Source organism: Taudactylus pleione, unplaced genomic scaffold (genome assembly GCF_031769625.1).
Source record: "Taudactylus pleione unplaced genomic scaffold, aTauple2 ptg000121l, whole genome shotgun sequence".
Lineage (NCBI taxonomy): Eukaryota > Metazoa > Chordata > Amphibia > Anura > Myobatrachidae > Taudactylus > Taudactylus pleione.
The window spans coordinates 18075568-18094579 of record NW_028284523.1 but is presented as its reverse complement, the minus strand read 5'-3'; the positions used below and the strand labels follow the sequence as shown (position 1 = coordinate 18094579).

Here is a 19012-nt window from a genome sequence, read left to right as displayed (position 1 = left end):
TGAGATGTGGAATCATGAGAGGAAATAGAGAATGGTCAGAGAGGTAGGAGGAGAGCCAGGAGAAGGCAGTATCATGCAGACCAAGGGAGTGAAGAATTTGCAGGAGGAGTGGGTAGTTCACAGTGTAAAGCAGCAGCGAGGTCAAGGAGAATGAGCAGTGAGTGATGGCCCTTGGATTTGGCTTCTGTGGAGTAAAGAGGATGAGAGCTAGACTGAAATGGGACAATCAGGGAGTGGGAGGAAAGAAAGGTGGCATGGAGGGAGAGAGATTGGGCAGCGGGCAGCAATTAGAAAGAGTGTCAGGATCCCTTAATGTAGCAACACAAAACAAGCATTATTTCATATGTTTTTGATACTTTGATTCCTTAGAGGTGTTGTTAATTTGCTGTATAGTGATAAAACTTTTCTATTTAAAAAATCTGACAGCCTATCATTGGTCAATTCCAACCTGAATTAAAATTAATTGTTCAATAGAATTCCAAAAGTTGTACACTATAATAAAATACTAACTGGGGTCAGATGTTACACCTGAACCAGCAGCTCCCTTGAAGTCTGTTGCATTCTGACAATACTCTCCTAGCTCCAGCAAAGATGCCTACAGTATTTTCACTTGACCACAGTCTTCTGGAAAGACTGAAGACAGCATGCCTGGACTATTTCCACATAAGTAAAATTCTGTAACAGTGAATCACTTATGGTATAGATTTTTTAGTTATGAGGTATAGTTCTCTTTTAATGGCTATATGCTGTATTTGTGTATCTGTTGTGTGCTATCGCACATAAACCATTGACTACAAAAAAATATAATTTCTATGACATTTGTGTATATATTCTGTCTGTATTATATTTACAAATGTGAAAAAGGGTGTCATCTCTGTTCCCACAATTTATAATATCTAGTAAATAAAATGTGCTTATGGAAACTGCAAATGGCAATAGCTAATTGGTTTCTATGGCCTAACCTGCCTACACTAAATGATATGGCACAATCACTAAGGTGCCCATGTATCAAACCTTTTTTTTCAGAAAATTATGTAGAAATTGCAGTTACTGCATCATTTTATGAATTATTGTTATGAACTAATAACACAATGCAGAAGATTTCACATAAATCTCTGGCAGAGTGCTAATTAGTTTGACTCCATTAGTCTACACCATCTTAAGATGGTGTAAACTGCTGTAAGCCTATGTAGCTTCAGGAGCAGGAGAGAGTTCTTCCTACCGATCTCCCTCCTGCAGCCTCCTCCGACAGCCAAAACTTGACACTATGCACATGCATAGTGTCAGCTTCCCGAGGAGAAGATTTTTTAACAACCATGAAATACTTCTACTATATTCCGGGGATATAACTCACAGGCACAGCGAATACTGCAACAGCTGTCTCTTTGAGTTCCCCTTTGTACATAACGGGGATATTTTCATTATGAACAATTATATTACAATTATAACAGTTTTGTCATTATTAATACACAGGCCTCTAAACAACTACATATGTAAGGAATTCAGCTGCATATTTGAGTGGTCAACTTGCACTGATCTGGTTGTTCTGGTACCGTGCACTAAAGCCGATTGCTGTGCAAAGAAAATTCATCTACACTTACAGGATTGTCTTTTTTTGTCATAAAGGATGAGACTACATACAGCACAATGATCAAATTAAGCAACCAAAATGCATGGCCATCTTTAGAGCATATCTTTATTTTCTTAGCCATGTTACTAAATAAATTATATTGGTTAAGTGAGTAGAATATTGATGCTTGTGGATGCATGTTTCTCCCTATTTCCATAGAGGGCAGATATTGCAGTATCGGCAATCACCATTACACCAGAACGGGAAAGCGTTGTGGATTTCAGCAAGCGTTACTTGGATTATTCAGTAGGAATCCTCATAAAAAAACCAGAAGAAAGAATAAACATTTTCTCACTCTTTGCTCCCTTTGACTTTGCCGTCTGGGCCTGCATTGCAGCAGTCATACCAGTGGTTGGGGTGCTGATATTTGTTTTGAATCGTATCCAGGCAGTGAGAGCACAAACTTCATCCCAAGCCAGTCCATCTACCTCATCTACTCTGCATAGTGCCATATGGATTGTGTATGGGGCATTTGTTCAACAAGGTACATTAATAATTCCATTTATTGGTGCTACCAGAACTTCCTTTTCCTAGAATGGAAAAGTATGATAAAAATTTTCAAATAAAATGTTTTTAAATTATGTTATTATTATATAAAACTACTCCCTTTATTAGTTTTTGTTATTGTTTTTGTTGCCTTTTTAATAGCACTTGTAGGTTGTGCTAAACTTAACAATTACTAATGTTACATTTCAACTTAATAATTTTAATACTCTGCTAATTATATTTCTGTTTCTCATACCTAAATATCACCATCTTGAAATGTTGCATCTTCTGTCCCCCAAAAAGAAAACATTTCACAGTTCTAGTAGATTCCCCTCCTTTCTTCGGTGTACATTTTACTTCTGCAATACTCCACACAATACAAAGTTACTTTTGGGTAACAATTAAAGTGTTAAACTAAAAACAAAACAATGACACACCACCAGCCACTGTTCATCATCATCATGAGAGACGTGGTCTTATATGCTAGTGAGGTAAGTTTCCTTTAATTTACTGTGTGTATATATATATATATATATATATATATATATATATATTACTATTATATCATCTACAGCGAAAGCGAAATTTTTAATTTTGGACATTTCGTATTCTTGAAATAAAGTTATAGAACAGAAAACCCAAAATATAGGTTGCCTTTCATAAAAGCAACTAATAACGTTCTCAAAACAAATATATAAATATCTATACATACTTACGTGTGTGTGTTGGGAAAATATTAACTAAACTCTACATGGTAAATGCAATTTGGGCAGCTCAGAACAATCACTAACATATACAAGTTTTGCAATGGTGAATGTTGTACAAAAATTTAGGAGGAAAAAGGTTATATTAGTATTTAGAAAAATATTGTTCACAGAAATGCAAATCTACACAGGTCTATGTCACTGATGTGGTCATGACCTGAAGTGGAGAATAGTAGTGCCAGTAAGATCTCTTATATTTACTGTGAGTAATCTTCAAATAATTATACTACTTTCTTCCCATTTCTCCCATTCTCCGCTCTCTTCCTTACTAAATCTTTTGCTATTCAAACCTTCCTCTTTATTACAATGCTTTTCACAAAGCTTAAGCCTTTTTCATTGCCTTGAATGATTCTTATCCTGTACAACTACTGTTGGAAATCAATAACTCATAGATGACCATTATTACAAGCTTTCAATCTATTTTGGGCTTTCCCTATAAAAAGAATCAAAACAGTTGATGTTATTGATGCACATTAAGATCAAAATACAGAATAGAAGAAGTAGAGTGCCCCATTCATAGGACTTATCTCCTGTCATTTACTGTGTTCAGAATATTACCTTTCCATAGGCTGTGCAAATAGATGGTTTATAAAGATTACTAGAAAAACCCATATTTTCTGTATCTAATAACACTTAATCTGCTTTTACCAATTATTGAAAATGAGCAGATTTCTGGGTGTTTTGCTTAGAATGTTACTGCTTTTCAGATTTGATTTTATCTTTTTTCACTAAAACCCTATTGTTCCAAAACAATTGTTGCAGTAAAAAATATAAAATGTGTGTTCCTTCTATACCTTGCTTATAACCTTGTGGCCTCCATCATCTCATGTGCAGATGTTTCATTCCATGCTTCATTGAGCACAAATGTCTTTGGGGTCACAATGTACAACCCAATGAGAGATGACCTTTGTTATAAAACATGTTACTCTCATTAACTGGAACAAGTGTATTTATGGCTCTCAGCAATTCTTTCTAATTGTCTTATTTATTTATATATGTTACAAAGAAACCTCTATTACTACTAATTGAATTAAAATATTCTCACCTGTACTTCTTTAGGTGGCGAATCCATTGCAAATTCAGTGGCAATGCGAATCGTGATGGGGAGCTGGTGGCTGTTTACCCTTATTGTATGTTCTTCTTACACAGCAAACCTGGCAGCATTTTTAACTGTGTCAAGAATGGACAACCCCATAAGGTACAGTTGATGTTATGAGATTAATTGTATTTAGAAAAACACAAAAAAACATATAGCTAATATGAAAAAAAATGTATCCTCTTAACTTTAGTTGCTTCACTAAATATTAAAGTTGAACATTTAAAGTACAATGTAGATTTCTGTTTGCACAGCATTTCTGTTTAGGTCTCACTGTACTTAATAATTTTCTGTTTAGGTCTCTTTAGCTAGTCTGAAAATTATGATTGCATCAAATCTGCAATCTAAGAAAAATATATAATTTCATCCAGTAAGCATTGTTTTTAGCCAGGTTAGGATTTTACTGAGTTTATCATTGTGGCACCTATTCTTAAATTTTATATTATTTATTACCAGTTATTTATATAGCGCACACATATTCCGGAGCGCTTTACAGAGAATAGTTGGCCATTCACATCAGTCCCTGCCCCAGTGGAGCTTACAATCTATGTTCTCTATCACATGCACATACACACTAGGGTTAATTTATGTTGGGAGCCAATTAACCTACCAGTATATATTTTTGGAGTGTGGGAGAAAACCAGAGTACCCGGAGGAAACCCACGCAAGCACAGGGAGAATATACAAACTCCACACAGCCGTGGTGGGAGTTGAACCCACGACCTCAGTGCTGTGAGGCAGTAATGCTACCATTACACCATCTTTGCTGCCAATTGTATATGCAAATTAGTGTATAGGTTTGGCTTTAATGAAATAAATTAATCCATAAAATAGAATAATTGGGTTTAGTCCATCACTATTTAAAAAGGGAACATCAATACAACTATAATTAATAAATAGTAGTATTGTGGATGACTTCAGCTTTGCTTTCAGCCTATAACATTTGATGTAATTGGCTTGCATATGGAGCAAAGTTAGAACTTACTTTTCACACTGGATCTATAAAATGCTTTTATTATTCACATTCAAATATTTACCAAACATAATATTATATATTTCCATGAATGTGTCTACAGGCACTGATCAACTAATATATTTTATTCAGAAATTGGTTCAATACAAATGTATGTACAAAGTAAAATAATGGCAATCTGCAAAAATGTAACCACATTCTTATTATTTACCTTATGAATAATACAATTATTATTAGTCAGAGTAAATTTAGTAGCAGCAGAACTAAAAGTATCATATCTTAAATATGGTTTACAATCCTGCTGTTCAACATAAAATAAATATATTGATTACCTTTTAATAGAATTTTTTAGCCAACCACATTTATATTTTACTGGATTTGTCTTCTTTTCATATAATGGAATCATCACACTCTGAAATACTTTTAAACATACTTTGTCCTCCATTTTCTACTGCCTACAATAATGACATTGTTAACCATCTGGGGAGTATTTGAGCATATTAATGCATGGGGCACATCAAATAACAGGCATGGCCAGCATCTGCTTGTTTTGATTCAACGAGTTGTTGTGTTAATTGCATAGTTGAGAAAAATTAACTGAATCACCATAGTGTGTTTTTAGAGTTCTCTTGAAGTACTGTACAACCAGCAGCCATTATAGCAGGGGTCCCCAAACTCGATCCTTGAGGCATCCTAACAGTTCAGGTTTTAAGGATATCCATGCTTGTGCATAGATGGTATAATCTAACTGACTGAGGTACTAATTAAGTCACCTGTGCTTCAGTATAGATATCCTAAAAACAGGTTGGGTATGGGATCCCAGCTGTTAGGATGCCGGCGGTCATCATACAGAATTTTGAAAGTATCCTAACCCTAACCCTCCCCTCTCCAGCCTAACCCGAACTCTCCCCCCCCACAGCCTAACACTAACCCTCTTCCCCATAGCTTAAGACTTACCCACCTCCTAGTGCCAAACCCTGAACCTAACCCTAATACTTACCGTCGGGGTGTCAACTGCTGGAATTCTGGAGCCGGGATTCTGAGACTGGCATCCAAACTTCCTGGATGCTGACCATATCCCTTAAAAACCTGGACTGTTAGAGTGCCTTGAGGACAGAGTTTGGGAACCACTGCATTGCAGTGTTGTCAGGGAGGTGAGAAATTAATGTACCTTCTTTTTGCTTTCTTTGATGGTGTTAGATAAATTGTATTTGTCTTTTGTGTATTAATGAACCACAGTGTACCTGGGAATAAAAGGTGGAATGAAATGGAGTAGTAAATTAGTTTGTTAGACAGGCCTTTGTCTATCATAGTATTTGGAAACGTGTAAATTGAAACCATTTTTGTCACTGTCATCTCTATCAGAGCTGAACAAATATGATTATCTAACTGTACATCATAATGATATGCTTTTTAAAATGTACAAAGTATTTTTAAATTCATTATATATATATATATATATATATATTCAGCCGTCCTCTTAATCACCGTAGTATAACATAGTCCATGTAAATGCAGGTGCCCTCCAGCCAATTTTCACACATGGGGAACAGGTACATAGAAAAATCTACGGCACTCAGAACCTCATTCAGAGTCGGTCGTTGCGGCCGCACGGTCGTAAGGGAATAGGGGACGGATATGCAAATGATGCACTCGCAAGTTGCGTCCTTAAGATCGGATCATTAGCTGGCCGACCAAGGGGAGGATGCGGCCGTAAGACAAAAAATACGCCCCATTCTCGTACGCATTACACGTCATCTCCGGCCATATAAGGATTAATCAAGACCATCGGTAACCATCGGAACTGATCGTAGAGGTTAAGGTTGACCATACCCTCTCTTAAGCACTACGATCAGGTCAGTGTACAAACCACCCATGTCACGTGTGCCATGACACTACTTTGTTAATTATGCACTCCCATAAAATGCCGTTCGCATAATTAGGCACGCCTGCGTTCGGATCTCCACTCCCCCGTTTTCAAGCACCTTCCCCTGTTACCACCCACAAACGACTCATTCTGTCACTCAAACTACCGACCTGGCTATGTTCAAGGAGAGAGAAATTTCTGATCATAGCAGCTAGTTTGCGCACGCGCATTGCGAACTTTACATATGAGCAGTTTAGCGAACATCGGTGGCGTACGACCATGCGGCCGCAACGACCGACTCTGAATGAGGTCCTCAGTGCATAATAAATGGCAATGTGTGTGGACCCCTGTGTTTTGGTTTTACCACAACCACCGTCAAAGATTTTGGTTTTGACAAAACCACCCACAAAGGTTTTGGTTTTGCCAAAATCACCCTGAAGTGTTTTGGTTCGGATTCACTTTTGATTTTGGATTTCTTTAAATATTGATAAAAATGAATAAAACCATATAACTTGGACCTGTTTTTTTTCTGTACTATTATTAATATCAATCACATTCATTTCTAGTCATTGCTAGTAAATTTTGACCACATCACAGCACCTGAAATCACAATGGAGGAACTTTTAATACAATCCAAAACACACGAGATCTGTTTTTTAAATCCGAATTGCAAGAAGACCTGAATCAGGACTCAGAACTCCAAAGTGATTCTGAACTGGGACTTGGGTGTGCTCGGTTTTCTTAAAAACTGAACAACTTATAATAAAGAGACCAGGCAGCAAGAAGTATACCAACGTTTCAATGTTCAATAGGACATTGTGGTGCACCCTGACAAAAATGTCTGACTGAGTATTGAAACAGCGGTATAGTTCTTGCTGCCTGATCTCTTTATTATGCACTGAGTGCTGCTGAGTATGGATATATATATATATATATATATATATATATAATGTGTGGAAAGTATATGTGTCTGTCTATGTGGTCTTTATGCACAGAAACATTTTTGTACATAGCTTCATCAAAATTAGCATGGTGGTGTAGTTTGACCAGGCTTAGGCTTTACCTAGGTTTGAACTTCATCAGGGCCACACGCTGTCACACAATCCCATAAAACTGGGACACTTAAATTATACAGGTTCTAGGGTAGAGGAGCTGGCTTCATACACACACTGTCACACTCTCATCTCTTCCAAATTGCTGTGTCATATCATTTTTCCAACAGTAGCAAACATGAAATATGGAGTTAGTCAGCCCTCTGTGTTTGCATGATTGACATTAAACAGTGTGCATTTTTAGCATTTTATTCACTGTCTCATCTTACAGCAGCCACCCCATCTTATCATAGTGTCTGGAATGCTCATGAGCAGCTCAGCGCTCAATACATTTAGACTGAGGCAGACAGCATAATCAATCCACAATTGTTGATCCCAGAAAAGTTTAGCATATGGAGATTACAAACCGCAGGGCAGATTGATTGCAGTCACACAGCACCACTGCGGGTGAGCCCACTTCTGTTTGGAAATGTGCATTCCCCTCCCTGATTGTAGCCCTGCTAGACATGGTCTTCAATGTTGGTCCGCAGGGTGATTTAGCTGCAGATGCAGTGACAGGGATCACATAGATTCCTGACTATCGGGAATCTGCACATTTGCATGCACCTCAACCATACTGCGCATGTGCAGTATGGGTCTGCAAGCCTTCATGCAGTGTGGTAGCAGACTGTCGGTGATTGACAGTCTTCTGTCATTTCTGGGTGGAGAGGGGGAAACAATGACCTCTGTTTCCCAAAACATAGGCGTGTCATTGCCATTGGGGGGGAGTGGTGATGCCAAGAGCTCTGTCGGCTGATGGAGATTTCCTGGCCTCTTTAACTCATCTGGGGTGGCCAGCTTGAGTGACCCCATGGTCACTTAGCCAGCAAAAAGGATCGCAGATGATCCGATGCTGCGGTCTTGGATGCAGCTCAGATCAGTAATGCATGCAGGAGGCGTGATTCTTCCTGCTGCATTACCACATTACAGCTATCATAGCTGCTAACATGTTAGCAGCTGCAATAGCATATCCATTTGCAGCTGATTGATCTCTGAAAACCAAGTGATTTTGGAAGCTATACTGATTTCTGTTCTGTAAGTCAGTCTGCCCCTGATATACCCCATTCCAAACAGACCCAGGCTAAGGGCCCGATTCAGAGGCGCATGCAATTTGCATGCGCTCGCTCTGAATCAGGGCGTCCCTTTTTTTTTTTTGACCGGCCTCACAGCGTGTGCGTGCGGCCTGGCGATGGTCACGATTATCGTGACCATCGGGCTTGCGAGGAGAACCTGTGGTAGGGTCTCAGGTCTCGCAAGCCCGAGTGGACTTCCTGCTCTAGTAGAGCAGGAAGTCCACTACTGACATCATTAGTGATGTCAGTAGGGCCGCCCACAAACGGCAGGCATTTCTTTTGGAACGCCTCCGTTTGTGTAGCCACCCCCCCTCCCTGCCTACAAAACGGGGCGAGCTGTCTATCAACAACGACAGCCGCCCCGTCTTGTAGTGAGCCCCAGAGCGAGTGATTTCTCACTCGCTCCAGGGGTTCGAGCACATGCGGTGCGCATGCCGTGCGTGTGCAATGGTGCACCATCGACCCGCTTGCGAGCATGTCTGAATCAGGCCCTAAGTCTGCAATAGCCCTATTGCAGACTTAGGGCCTGATTTAGAGGTGCTTACAATTCCTGTGCGGCTGTGATACGGATTCTCATTAGTGAAAATATGCAAATCCAGACTTGGCATTCACGTTCTGTAATAGCGTGGATAGACTGAGTAAACCCTGAGATGACCACTACAATTATCCAAGCGCAGTGCAATTCCACTGGTGGCTAAGAGCACTCCACCATGGACACACCATCAGTCATGTGTGGTATGGGTTTCTTGGATTTTTCGCGGATGCGCAGTTGCAATTTATAGCTCAACCACCCAAACGTCTGCACTGCATCCACTTCTGAATTCCCTCTAATCTCAAAACATTAAAACATCTACTTTTCTTCGTAATGTTCCTAGTAGAGAGGAAACTTATCCTAGTCATAGAGTTATGCTATTTCTTGGAGCAAAATACTGTAAATGTAAACGTACGGACCTGTGACTGCTTTCCTTTTACCTGTTCTCTGCTGCTTTTCTAAGTCCCCTGAATCCTGATAACTTCCATAATTACATCTATTACGCCTTATATTGTCCCTTATAGACTCCTTTCCATTTCCATGCATATTATTGCATAAATAAGCTGGAGAGCAGGACCCTGGGGAAAAATATAAGATACAAAAAACAAAGTGGTAAACATTGCATTGATTTCACATATTCTGAATTATATTAATATATGGAAAAGCAGTAACCACCTCCAGGTGTTACAAGAATAAGTTTCCATAAACTAGAATGTGACTTTTTTTTAATGTATATACAGTATAGAAAAGTGCATTTAAATGTACCACGTACTGTAGTTGCTTGTTTATTCAACTATAAATCAGACTGCATATGTGCATGCTTGTCGTCCTATCTGTTTGTACCTTGATCCGCTTTTTGACATGAGAACAGCAGAGAGATACAGTAGATACATACATAGAGATCATTGATCTATGGAACAAGAGAACAGACTGGACAGGAGACCATTGTAAGCATGTGAATTAACCATATCAGTCTCTGACTGTTGTGAGGAATAGCTTTATGTTTTACTGTACAGCTTATCTTCACCAACTTATAATAGGTACACATTTTTCATCCATCTTAGCTTAATTTAAGGACAAAATATTATATTTTTTAGAATTTATATATTTATTATAACTTAGATTTTTTATATTTTTCAAGTGTCTGAGAATAATTAGATTTGTAAACATCTCTTCTCTACAGGACTCAGGGAAAAATATACTTGTATATTTTACGTCTGTTTTTATTCTTTAATTAATGCCGTATTAGTATTAAATAGAACAGATAGCTTAACTGGTAATGCCAGTTCCTCAGAAAAGAGGTTGGCTGATAATGTGTTAGGTAATATGACTTCAATAACACAGTGATAAAGAAGCATCAGAATTGGAGTCCAAGCACAAGAAACTCAGGTTTACTGTCAGAAAGCAATCTGTGATTGGAGAGGCGCGAGTCTGGAGACAGAGGAATCAGATATCCCACAGGGCTGACTTACATACAGCTTTTACACCACTGCTGTGCCACAGCTACAGGTACATCAGTGCTGCTGGAAGCAATAAGAATCCGTACAGGGTTGTAACTTTTTTACATCATTTACTATTCCTCACTGTTTAAAAAAAGAAATACGAAGACCTGACAGTTTCAGCTAAGTGATGTATCATGAAGAGCATTTTATGTTTCGATTTTTCTCAGATGCTATATATTGACTACATGATTTTTAAGAACCAAGTACACTAAATGAATCTTGCCAGCGTTTTAATTGTATTTAAGTAGTAAATTGCGTTTAACTAGTAACCATGCTTCAAATTTGGAAGAAGGACTTAAAGGAAAATATATCATTTAAAAACAAGATAAAGAGCTGGCAGAGAGAGACTTCCTTTCATTAGATAGGTTGACAAAGCAGATATTTCAATTATCTCAATTTACACTCTTCCATTCTCCATAGACGTCAGCTTGGTTTATTTCATGTGGGTGATCTTTGTCTGTTCATAAACTTACATTTGACTCTCTTCCTCAATTAACCTGGACATAATGAATTGATATAAAAGGCTGCTTCTCACCCACTGTACAAACTCCTGTACTAAAAAAAAAAAATCATGCAGCAGGAAATGTTATGATGTTGCTAGGCAACACTCCTCTCCTTGTGAATCCAGCTAGTTGAGGACTTAACAGAGGGACAAACTGTAACACTATGCTTCATGGTGCAGCCCTATTAACCGCTTTGATTAATATGCCCATAGACCACTGTGCTTCATAGACAGAACAAATATGGTTGTCATAGAAGGAATATATTTGTACAGATCAGCAGCTGTAGCATTCTGGTGATTTTAGTATTTCCTAATACCACTTGACTGCTATAGTTGAAGTAAAACAATAAAAGCTGATTGGTTGCTGTGACTGTACATTTACAGTTTTGCTTAAAATGAACCTGTGGCTGCATTTTACCATTTATGCAAACTAGACATTGCTCAGGGAGTAACTTATTTGCACAGTAAAAATAATGGACAACACGCAGCTGGTGTATAGAGGAAAGGGAGCACAGGGGGGTGCATAATCAATATTGTTGGGTAGAATAATTTCTGATACCTAAGGCGGCTTTAACCCTAAATTAGCGTTGAGCAGTTCGGTTTTGCTGAAAACTGAACACACCCGAATTTTGGTGTTCTGAGTAGAACAGAGTCCTGACTCAGGTCTTCTTGCCAAATTCGGAACTTGAATCTAAAAACCGGATCTTGTGTATCTCCTTAAAGACTGATTCATAGGTGGATGCAGTCTTTTTATGCAACTGCATCTGCATCTTTAGGCAAATGCCGCAACCTATTCTCGACCTACTGATATGCACATTGGCAGCGGAGGTATTTTGTCGCCACACGTACAAAGACACACAATCGTTGCACCATCAGTTGCAACATTAAAAATTACACTTTCCGTATGGCAGGTGCAATTTTGCCATCTGAACATAGCCTCTAGTGTCAGTGCAACTGCGTCTTTAGACAATCTCGCCCACGTCTGGCTAGCCACCCCTTGTTACCTCCCTGCAAAGCCCACTGAAATGGTGTCTCTCTACTTGTAATTTCGATCTGTGTCTTAGAGCGGTAACCATCAGGACACATGTGCAGTGCAACTTTGTTGCATGCGCAGGCTGAAAACATTGGCCACTTGCGTGCGGCACCGACATTACGTGCACCATTGAATCGGGCGGCAAGGAACAGATTCACAGTTGAATGCTGGTCCATTTTGCATATGAATCTTGACATTTTTAGCACTGTGATTGCCTTATAGCCGAGAGTATGAGTCACATGCATCTCCACTTGGGTTAAGTGAACTGAATGTGTGACAAGGGTGTGTAGATGCAATTGGAAGCTATGCAGAATTGTGCATACACACAAATCCAACAGAATTTAGATGCATATCTTGCACCTAGTACAGGGCTGGTACAAATGCATGCAGATAATGAGGATTGCTATTTCTGCCAGGCGCCAGCATTTATGTAGGGACAGTGCAGTCACCTAGTTGTGTGTAACTCGTCATATGGGTGAATTTTCATATTAGGGAGATGTACTAAGCCTTGAAAGTGATAAAGTGGAGAGTAATAAAGTACCAACCAATCATCTCCTAACTCACTTTACAGGCTGTGTTTGAAAAATGACAGGCACTGATTTTTGGTACTTTATCTCTCTCCACTTAAAAGGGCAATATTAAGTGGAATTAAGTAATCTAAAATAAACTCTGTATGTTCTGCTTTTTTCTGCCCTCTGATTTGGGTGAATAGGCAGCTTAATTGGGCTGAGTGCTTCTGAGTATTGCAGGAAAACAATGCTTTTATTTATTTTCCCTAATTCCAACAAAAACAAATTTTTTGTTTAAAATGAAATTAGTATTTAACTATTCTTACATTTCTATATATCAAAGATATTTCATGCTTGCTCATCTAAATAACCAAAGTGTCTATATGTGTACTGTATTCATGTAGACAAAGAGCATATATATAGATTGACCAAAGATTCCCAAGATGATGATTTTGTGATCCACAAGTACACTTTTATGGCCTTGAATTTAGAACCACCTACAGTACGTGTGTATAATACAAGTAGGCATAATTTTATGATGAACTTATATGCCATATTGTAAATTTGAGATGCAAGATGGTACATGTCTTCTATTTCAATCACTTGCCACATTATGTCTATTTGAATAATTGAAGTATAAGATCAGTTACAATTGTATTACTCTGCTCATTAAGGTATGACTCGTTAACCCTAACATACATAATAGTAGGTGAAATAGGGCCTGATGATTTGCGTACAACTGTGATGGTGGCCGATCGGCGCATGTGCAGGATATGTACTGCACAAGTGCCGATCAGTGTCTGCGACGATGGTTGCAGTGTCCCCTAAGACACAGCATGATTGAAAAGCTGCGGCTTTTTGAGAGCAGAGAAAATCGGCAACGGTTAGCATTCTTGAAAACGGCGGCATGTCGGCTCGATTTTCTGGGCTCGCAGAAGCCAGTGACTGCATCTTCTTTGTAGATTTCATGGCCAATCTCAGTAACCTGAGGGTAACTCAGATGTTCAATGTTCAGGCAAGTTATCCGATGGCTGCGTCCTTGGATGCAGCAATGGATCACAGAAGCCAGCAGGAGGTGTCTATTTGCACAAGATGACTCCTACATGCTTCAGCATTAGCATATTATTGAACAGCCACTGTGTAAAAAGTCACAGCGGCTGTGCAGTAGCGTACAACTCTGAATAGTTATTTATTGCTGGCATTCTGCTCATATTCTGTATCAGGGATTAAATAGGAAATGGTTGTAGATAAAAAAAACTGTACTGAGCTATCTTTTATATGTTTCTAACTGTTGACATAAATTGATTTTTCATCTCAGTTAAACATGTAATTACACTACTTCTTGAGGTTACAGTATATAAAATAAGTGCTTATGTCCAAAGATAAAGTTTAAGCAATTATGAATCCTGTGATGAAAGATTTAATCAAAAGTATTAAATTATCTTCTACTGACTGTAGTGATTAAAATATGTTATCATATAACAGTTAAAAGAAACAAATTCTAGACCAACAAAAACAATAGGTTGCTTATATTTATTACGGGAGAAGGCTGCCAAAGAAGGCAATGTGGTATTTTCCTACTGGGCCGCTCTTGCTTTAAATGACGGCTGGTCAGCAGGACACATACATGTACAGTGTATTGCATGTGTGGGGATCTGTGGCTGTTCATGGATTCACACTGCTCCATATTTTACTAGGGGCTCCATTAAGAAATGAGTCAAACCCCAATAGCACTTTTCTATGATGCTATAAGGGGTTAGACACCCATTCAGTATTTGGCAAACAGTGGAACTGTAAGCTAAGCTTTATGACTTTACCATTTGATCCAGCTATACATGCTATAAATTGTATTGTCCTTATTTACCAGCAAAACCTCTCCAGTCTCAAGCTATCCAGACTTTGCTGTGTCCCACATGCACAGATTGTTATCGCACATGTGCATTAGTCAGTAACCAGTCACTGGCAGCATTAGGCTGCTGGCAACTCAGCAGAGGATTCCGCAGAAGAGGAAGACAGCACTGGACCTCACCAGACAGGTAAGTGATATTAAATGCTTGCAGCATATTCGGAAGTATCACAGTGACACTAAACTAAATATGCTGCTGGTATTTAGTATTTCTTGTTAAATAAAGCCCACGGAGGAGTAAAGGTCAGTGATGTTATGATGAGCAGAAAGATGGACAGCAGGCAGCTCAACATGTTGTAATCTCTGTATCCTTACCATTCTCTCTGTTGTTGGCACTATGTCACTCTAAACTACTGTGTAGTATTAACTATATTTAATTGTATCAGAGTACATGGCATGTGTTAGAAGATATATCCTTCCATTTTTGCCTGGTAAGTAGAGTAGATGTCAATTTCTCCTGAAAGTCAGGAGGAAAGTATACTCTGTGGTATAACTATAAATATCTTTGATTCATAGGAATTATTCCTAGGAATCCCTCCCATCCCTCCGGCATAGCAGGTAATCCCTGGTACCCGCTGCCATTTGTACAGCATGCAGAGCAAGGCTGGTAAAATATAAACACATAATAAACTAGGATACAGATATAATCAAATAAACTAATAGTGTTACACAGCAAGCCCGTACCAATCAGCAGGCAGTTTTCATCTTTACCTGTTTTCTGATTGGCTAAAAGTTTAAGTGTAAGGTACCATGTAGTTGAATATTTTTTGCTGTATCTGTAATCAGTACCTGTGTCTTATGGACTATGGGCCTGATTCAGACCCGCTCGCAAGAGGGTCGATGGCCGGGCAGTGCGCAAGTGCGGCGTGCGTGAGCCCCGAAGTGAGCGAGAAATCACTCGCTCTGGTGCTCGCATCCAAAAGGGGCGGCTGTCGATGTTGATCAACAGCTTGCCCTGTTTGGTAGGCGGGTCGGGGGGGTGGCTGGCAAAAAACGGAGGCGTTCCCATAGAAACACCTGCCATTTGGGGGCGGCCCCACTGACATCACGAGTGATGTCAGTGGTGAGCTTCCGGCTCTATTAGAGCCGGAAGCTCACTGGGGCTTGCGGCAGACGAGACCCTACCACAAGGATCTCGTCGCAAGCCCCGATGGTCACGATCATCGCGACCATCACCCGGCCGCTCGCTAAAGCTGTGGGTGGTAACCCACAGCTTAGCGAGCGGCTAGGAGGCCAGTCACAAGAAGAAAAAAAAACGCCTCCGGCAGCGAGCGGATCTGAATCAGGGCCTATGTTCTAATCACATTGAGAAACCATAACATCGTATGAATTGTAATGTGAAAAGGCCCACAGACACAGTACTCATCTGCAGTTTTTGGGATAAATGCCACATGGGAGATTTGACATTTTGCAGTTTCAGAGCCTTTTATTATATCTTTGGCAATAGATAAAGTTGTTCCTACACCTAACAGCTAATTGCATTTTAACCAATAACCTTGCTTGGGACCACCATTTATAAATCTTTCACAGGCAATTAATTATTCTCCGTACAGACATTCAAGCTGCAGCACATTTGTCCCAGACCACATTTGTCATGTAATATCTGCTGTTTTCCCTAACCTAAAAAAGATTTAAACCATGTTAATCAGGAACTACTTGACATATAATTTTCTTATGTGTCCACCTCAATTATCATATAAATCTGGTGGTTCAGGTTATGTAAACCCTCAATATATCTATTTAGCACATACACATATCCAAAGGTTCCCAAAGCTGTGAGATAAATCATTGATCCTATTGAAAATTGCATGCAAACACCCCTATTTTTCTGTATGCTGCAAAATATCTTTGTTTCATTTTATTTTTTCAATATAATTTTTTTCTAAAAAAAAGGAATACAATTATATTTTCATTTGGTAAAGGCACATTGGGTATTCCAAGAGTGCACTCAAACCATAATGTATATGAATAGCTGCATTTGTCTCTGTAAGCTGCATTCTTCCATTTGCACTGTGCAGAATTTTGAATAACATGGTGCAAATATCTACATAGGTGCTGTTGTCTATGGCAACCCCTGTTGTCTATGCCAACCACAGTAAATTAAAACCGTTGGTTGGCCACTAACGGTTATAGCACATCTCTGCTCATACAGTTAATTCCGCTTTTTTTATAGTGATTTAATGATATAACAAAAACTGAAAATAACAGCATATTGGGTATGCAGAAAGGAGGTAAGATGAAAAGCATATTCCTGATAAAATTTTTGCTATCAACAAAAGTAGGTTTAATAGAACAGACACATACAATATGAATTACATATGGTGCATGGCTGTACTTTTATTATTCCACATGCATGTTGTGGACTAATTGCAGTACAGTGCATGGTCCATGTGTAATTCATATGTGTCCGGATTTGTTCAGTATATCCAACCAGGTTATTCCTATGAAACATGGATCAATAGGCCCAAAGACATGTTCTGTACAATGGCCACCTGCTGCCATTGTCCATCAGTGTAACTATTAAAATTTCACCAACCACATAAGTCAGTTAAGCAAAAAACAAACAACTAAATTAACATATATTCATTATGGAAATGCTAGGAAGATAAAGTAGTAATCAGTAAACACTGAAGAAGTGTTTTCCAAAAGTGGAACACACATTTAAGGTTAGAGCCCACAACACACTTGAAGATCAATTTAAGCCGTGACTGGTATGAACCAATGTACTGTAGTCTTTGAATGTTCTTTCCAGTGTACAACAGCTAATGTGTTACACACTGTAAATCTGTGTTAAGCCACTGTAAATGGTCCTTAGCTTTCTTTTACCTTGCCTATTAATGGCTCTACTTCACAGAGCAAATTATAGCCCATGACCATTTTATATAAGGTTAAACTGCTGAATTGAATATATTGTTGCTCCTGGCCATCAAACATGCTATGTACAGAAGCAGCAAACTTTATGGAGCTCAGACTGTTAGATCATTCTCACTGTTAATTAAGCAGCATACTGTGAAATGAGGGCAGATAAAAGGAATTTTCAAAAGTTTTAAAGAAGTTTAAATCGAAGCGTTTGCCAGATAAAGCTTTGTTCTTGAACTTTTTGAATTTTTGATTAGAATCTGTTCAAAGTTCATATTCAGCAAAGAAATACTGTAAATTAACTGGAGAATATATTGAATTACATTTTGGCAGTTCTTGTATATAAGCATATGTAGAGCTCAATTTATTGAAGTGCAAAATACTAGAATTTTTTTTTAATTTAGCCTTAATATGAACTAAAGTTGTAGCATATTGAAAGGATATTTAACTAGCTTTGGCCACAAGTGTTTTGAAGATGGAGCAGCAAAAATAGACTAGGAATGTGACATTTATCATAATTTATCATGTACTGCAATCTATGACAGTAACTTTCCTTTTCAAAACTCTCCTAGCTGAAAACTGTTAAATTGTGTAGGTGAATAATTGCAGTACTTAACAAGGGCTGGTTTTTTACATTTAGCAAAACCTAGGCAGTTACCGATGGTAACTATGAGGGGGAGGGTGCTTTCTCAGGGCTTGCATCAGTCCTGTGTTTACCTGTCTTTTTCCTTTAGGTACGTTTTACTTATTATTTAAGAAGAATTGAATTTCTATTCCCATTTAATTATCAAGATTTAAAATCGTATTTCCTATCAACATTGGACTTTCAATAAATATTATGTTAAAATATAGACTTCTACAGAGCCATGACTATGGGTGTTTGAGCATTTGGCTGGCAGAGTGCTTGAAAGGGCTCCCTGCAGCCTTAAAAGCCTAAAGAAGCTCCAAGCAGTGCTATACTTCAGTGTTACATATTGATGTTACATGTTTAGTGGCTGGCACAGGGTGCAAAATTTCCCTTCTCTGGCACCGAGCTATTATATCCTATTTCTCTAATTGATACCCAAAATAATGTTATGAATGACATTTATGCCTAAATATCCACAGTCGAAATGTGAGTCTCTAAGCCCTGCTGAATGCATTTGTTCAGTGCTAGCCTATACAAATTGCGGCTAATATAGAGTTAGGC

The 19012-nt window shown here is 38.7% G+C and overlaps 1 protein-coding gene across 1 annotated transcript in view; it reads left to right on the top strand.

Annotated features, from left to right (window-relative positions):
• Positions 1 to 19012, top strand: part of GRID1 (glutamate ionotropic receptor delta type subunit 1) — a 326741-nt gene that overhangs the window by 194462 nt on the left and 113267 nt on the right. Inside the window, exons 8-9 of the mRNA XM_088472239.1 lie at positions 1790 to 2114; positions 3940 to 4078. Of these exons, the coding sequence (XP_088328365.1) occupies positions 1790 to 2114; positions 3940 to 4078 (464 nt within the window). The remainder of the gene's footprint in view (positions 1 to 1789; positions 2115 to 3939; positions 4079 to 19012) is intronic.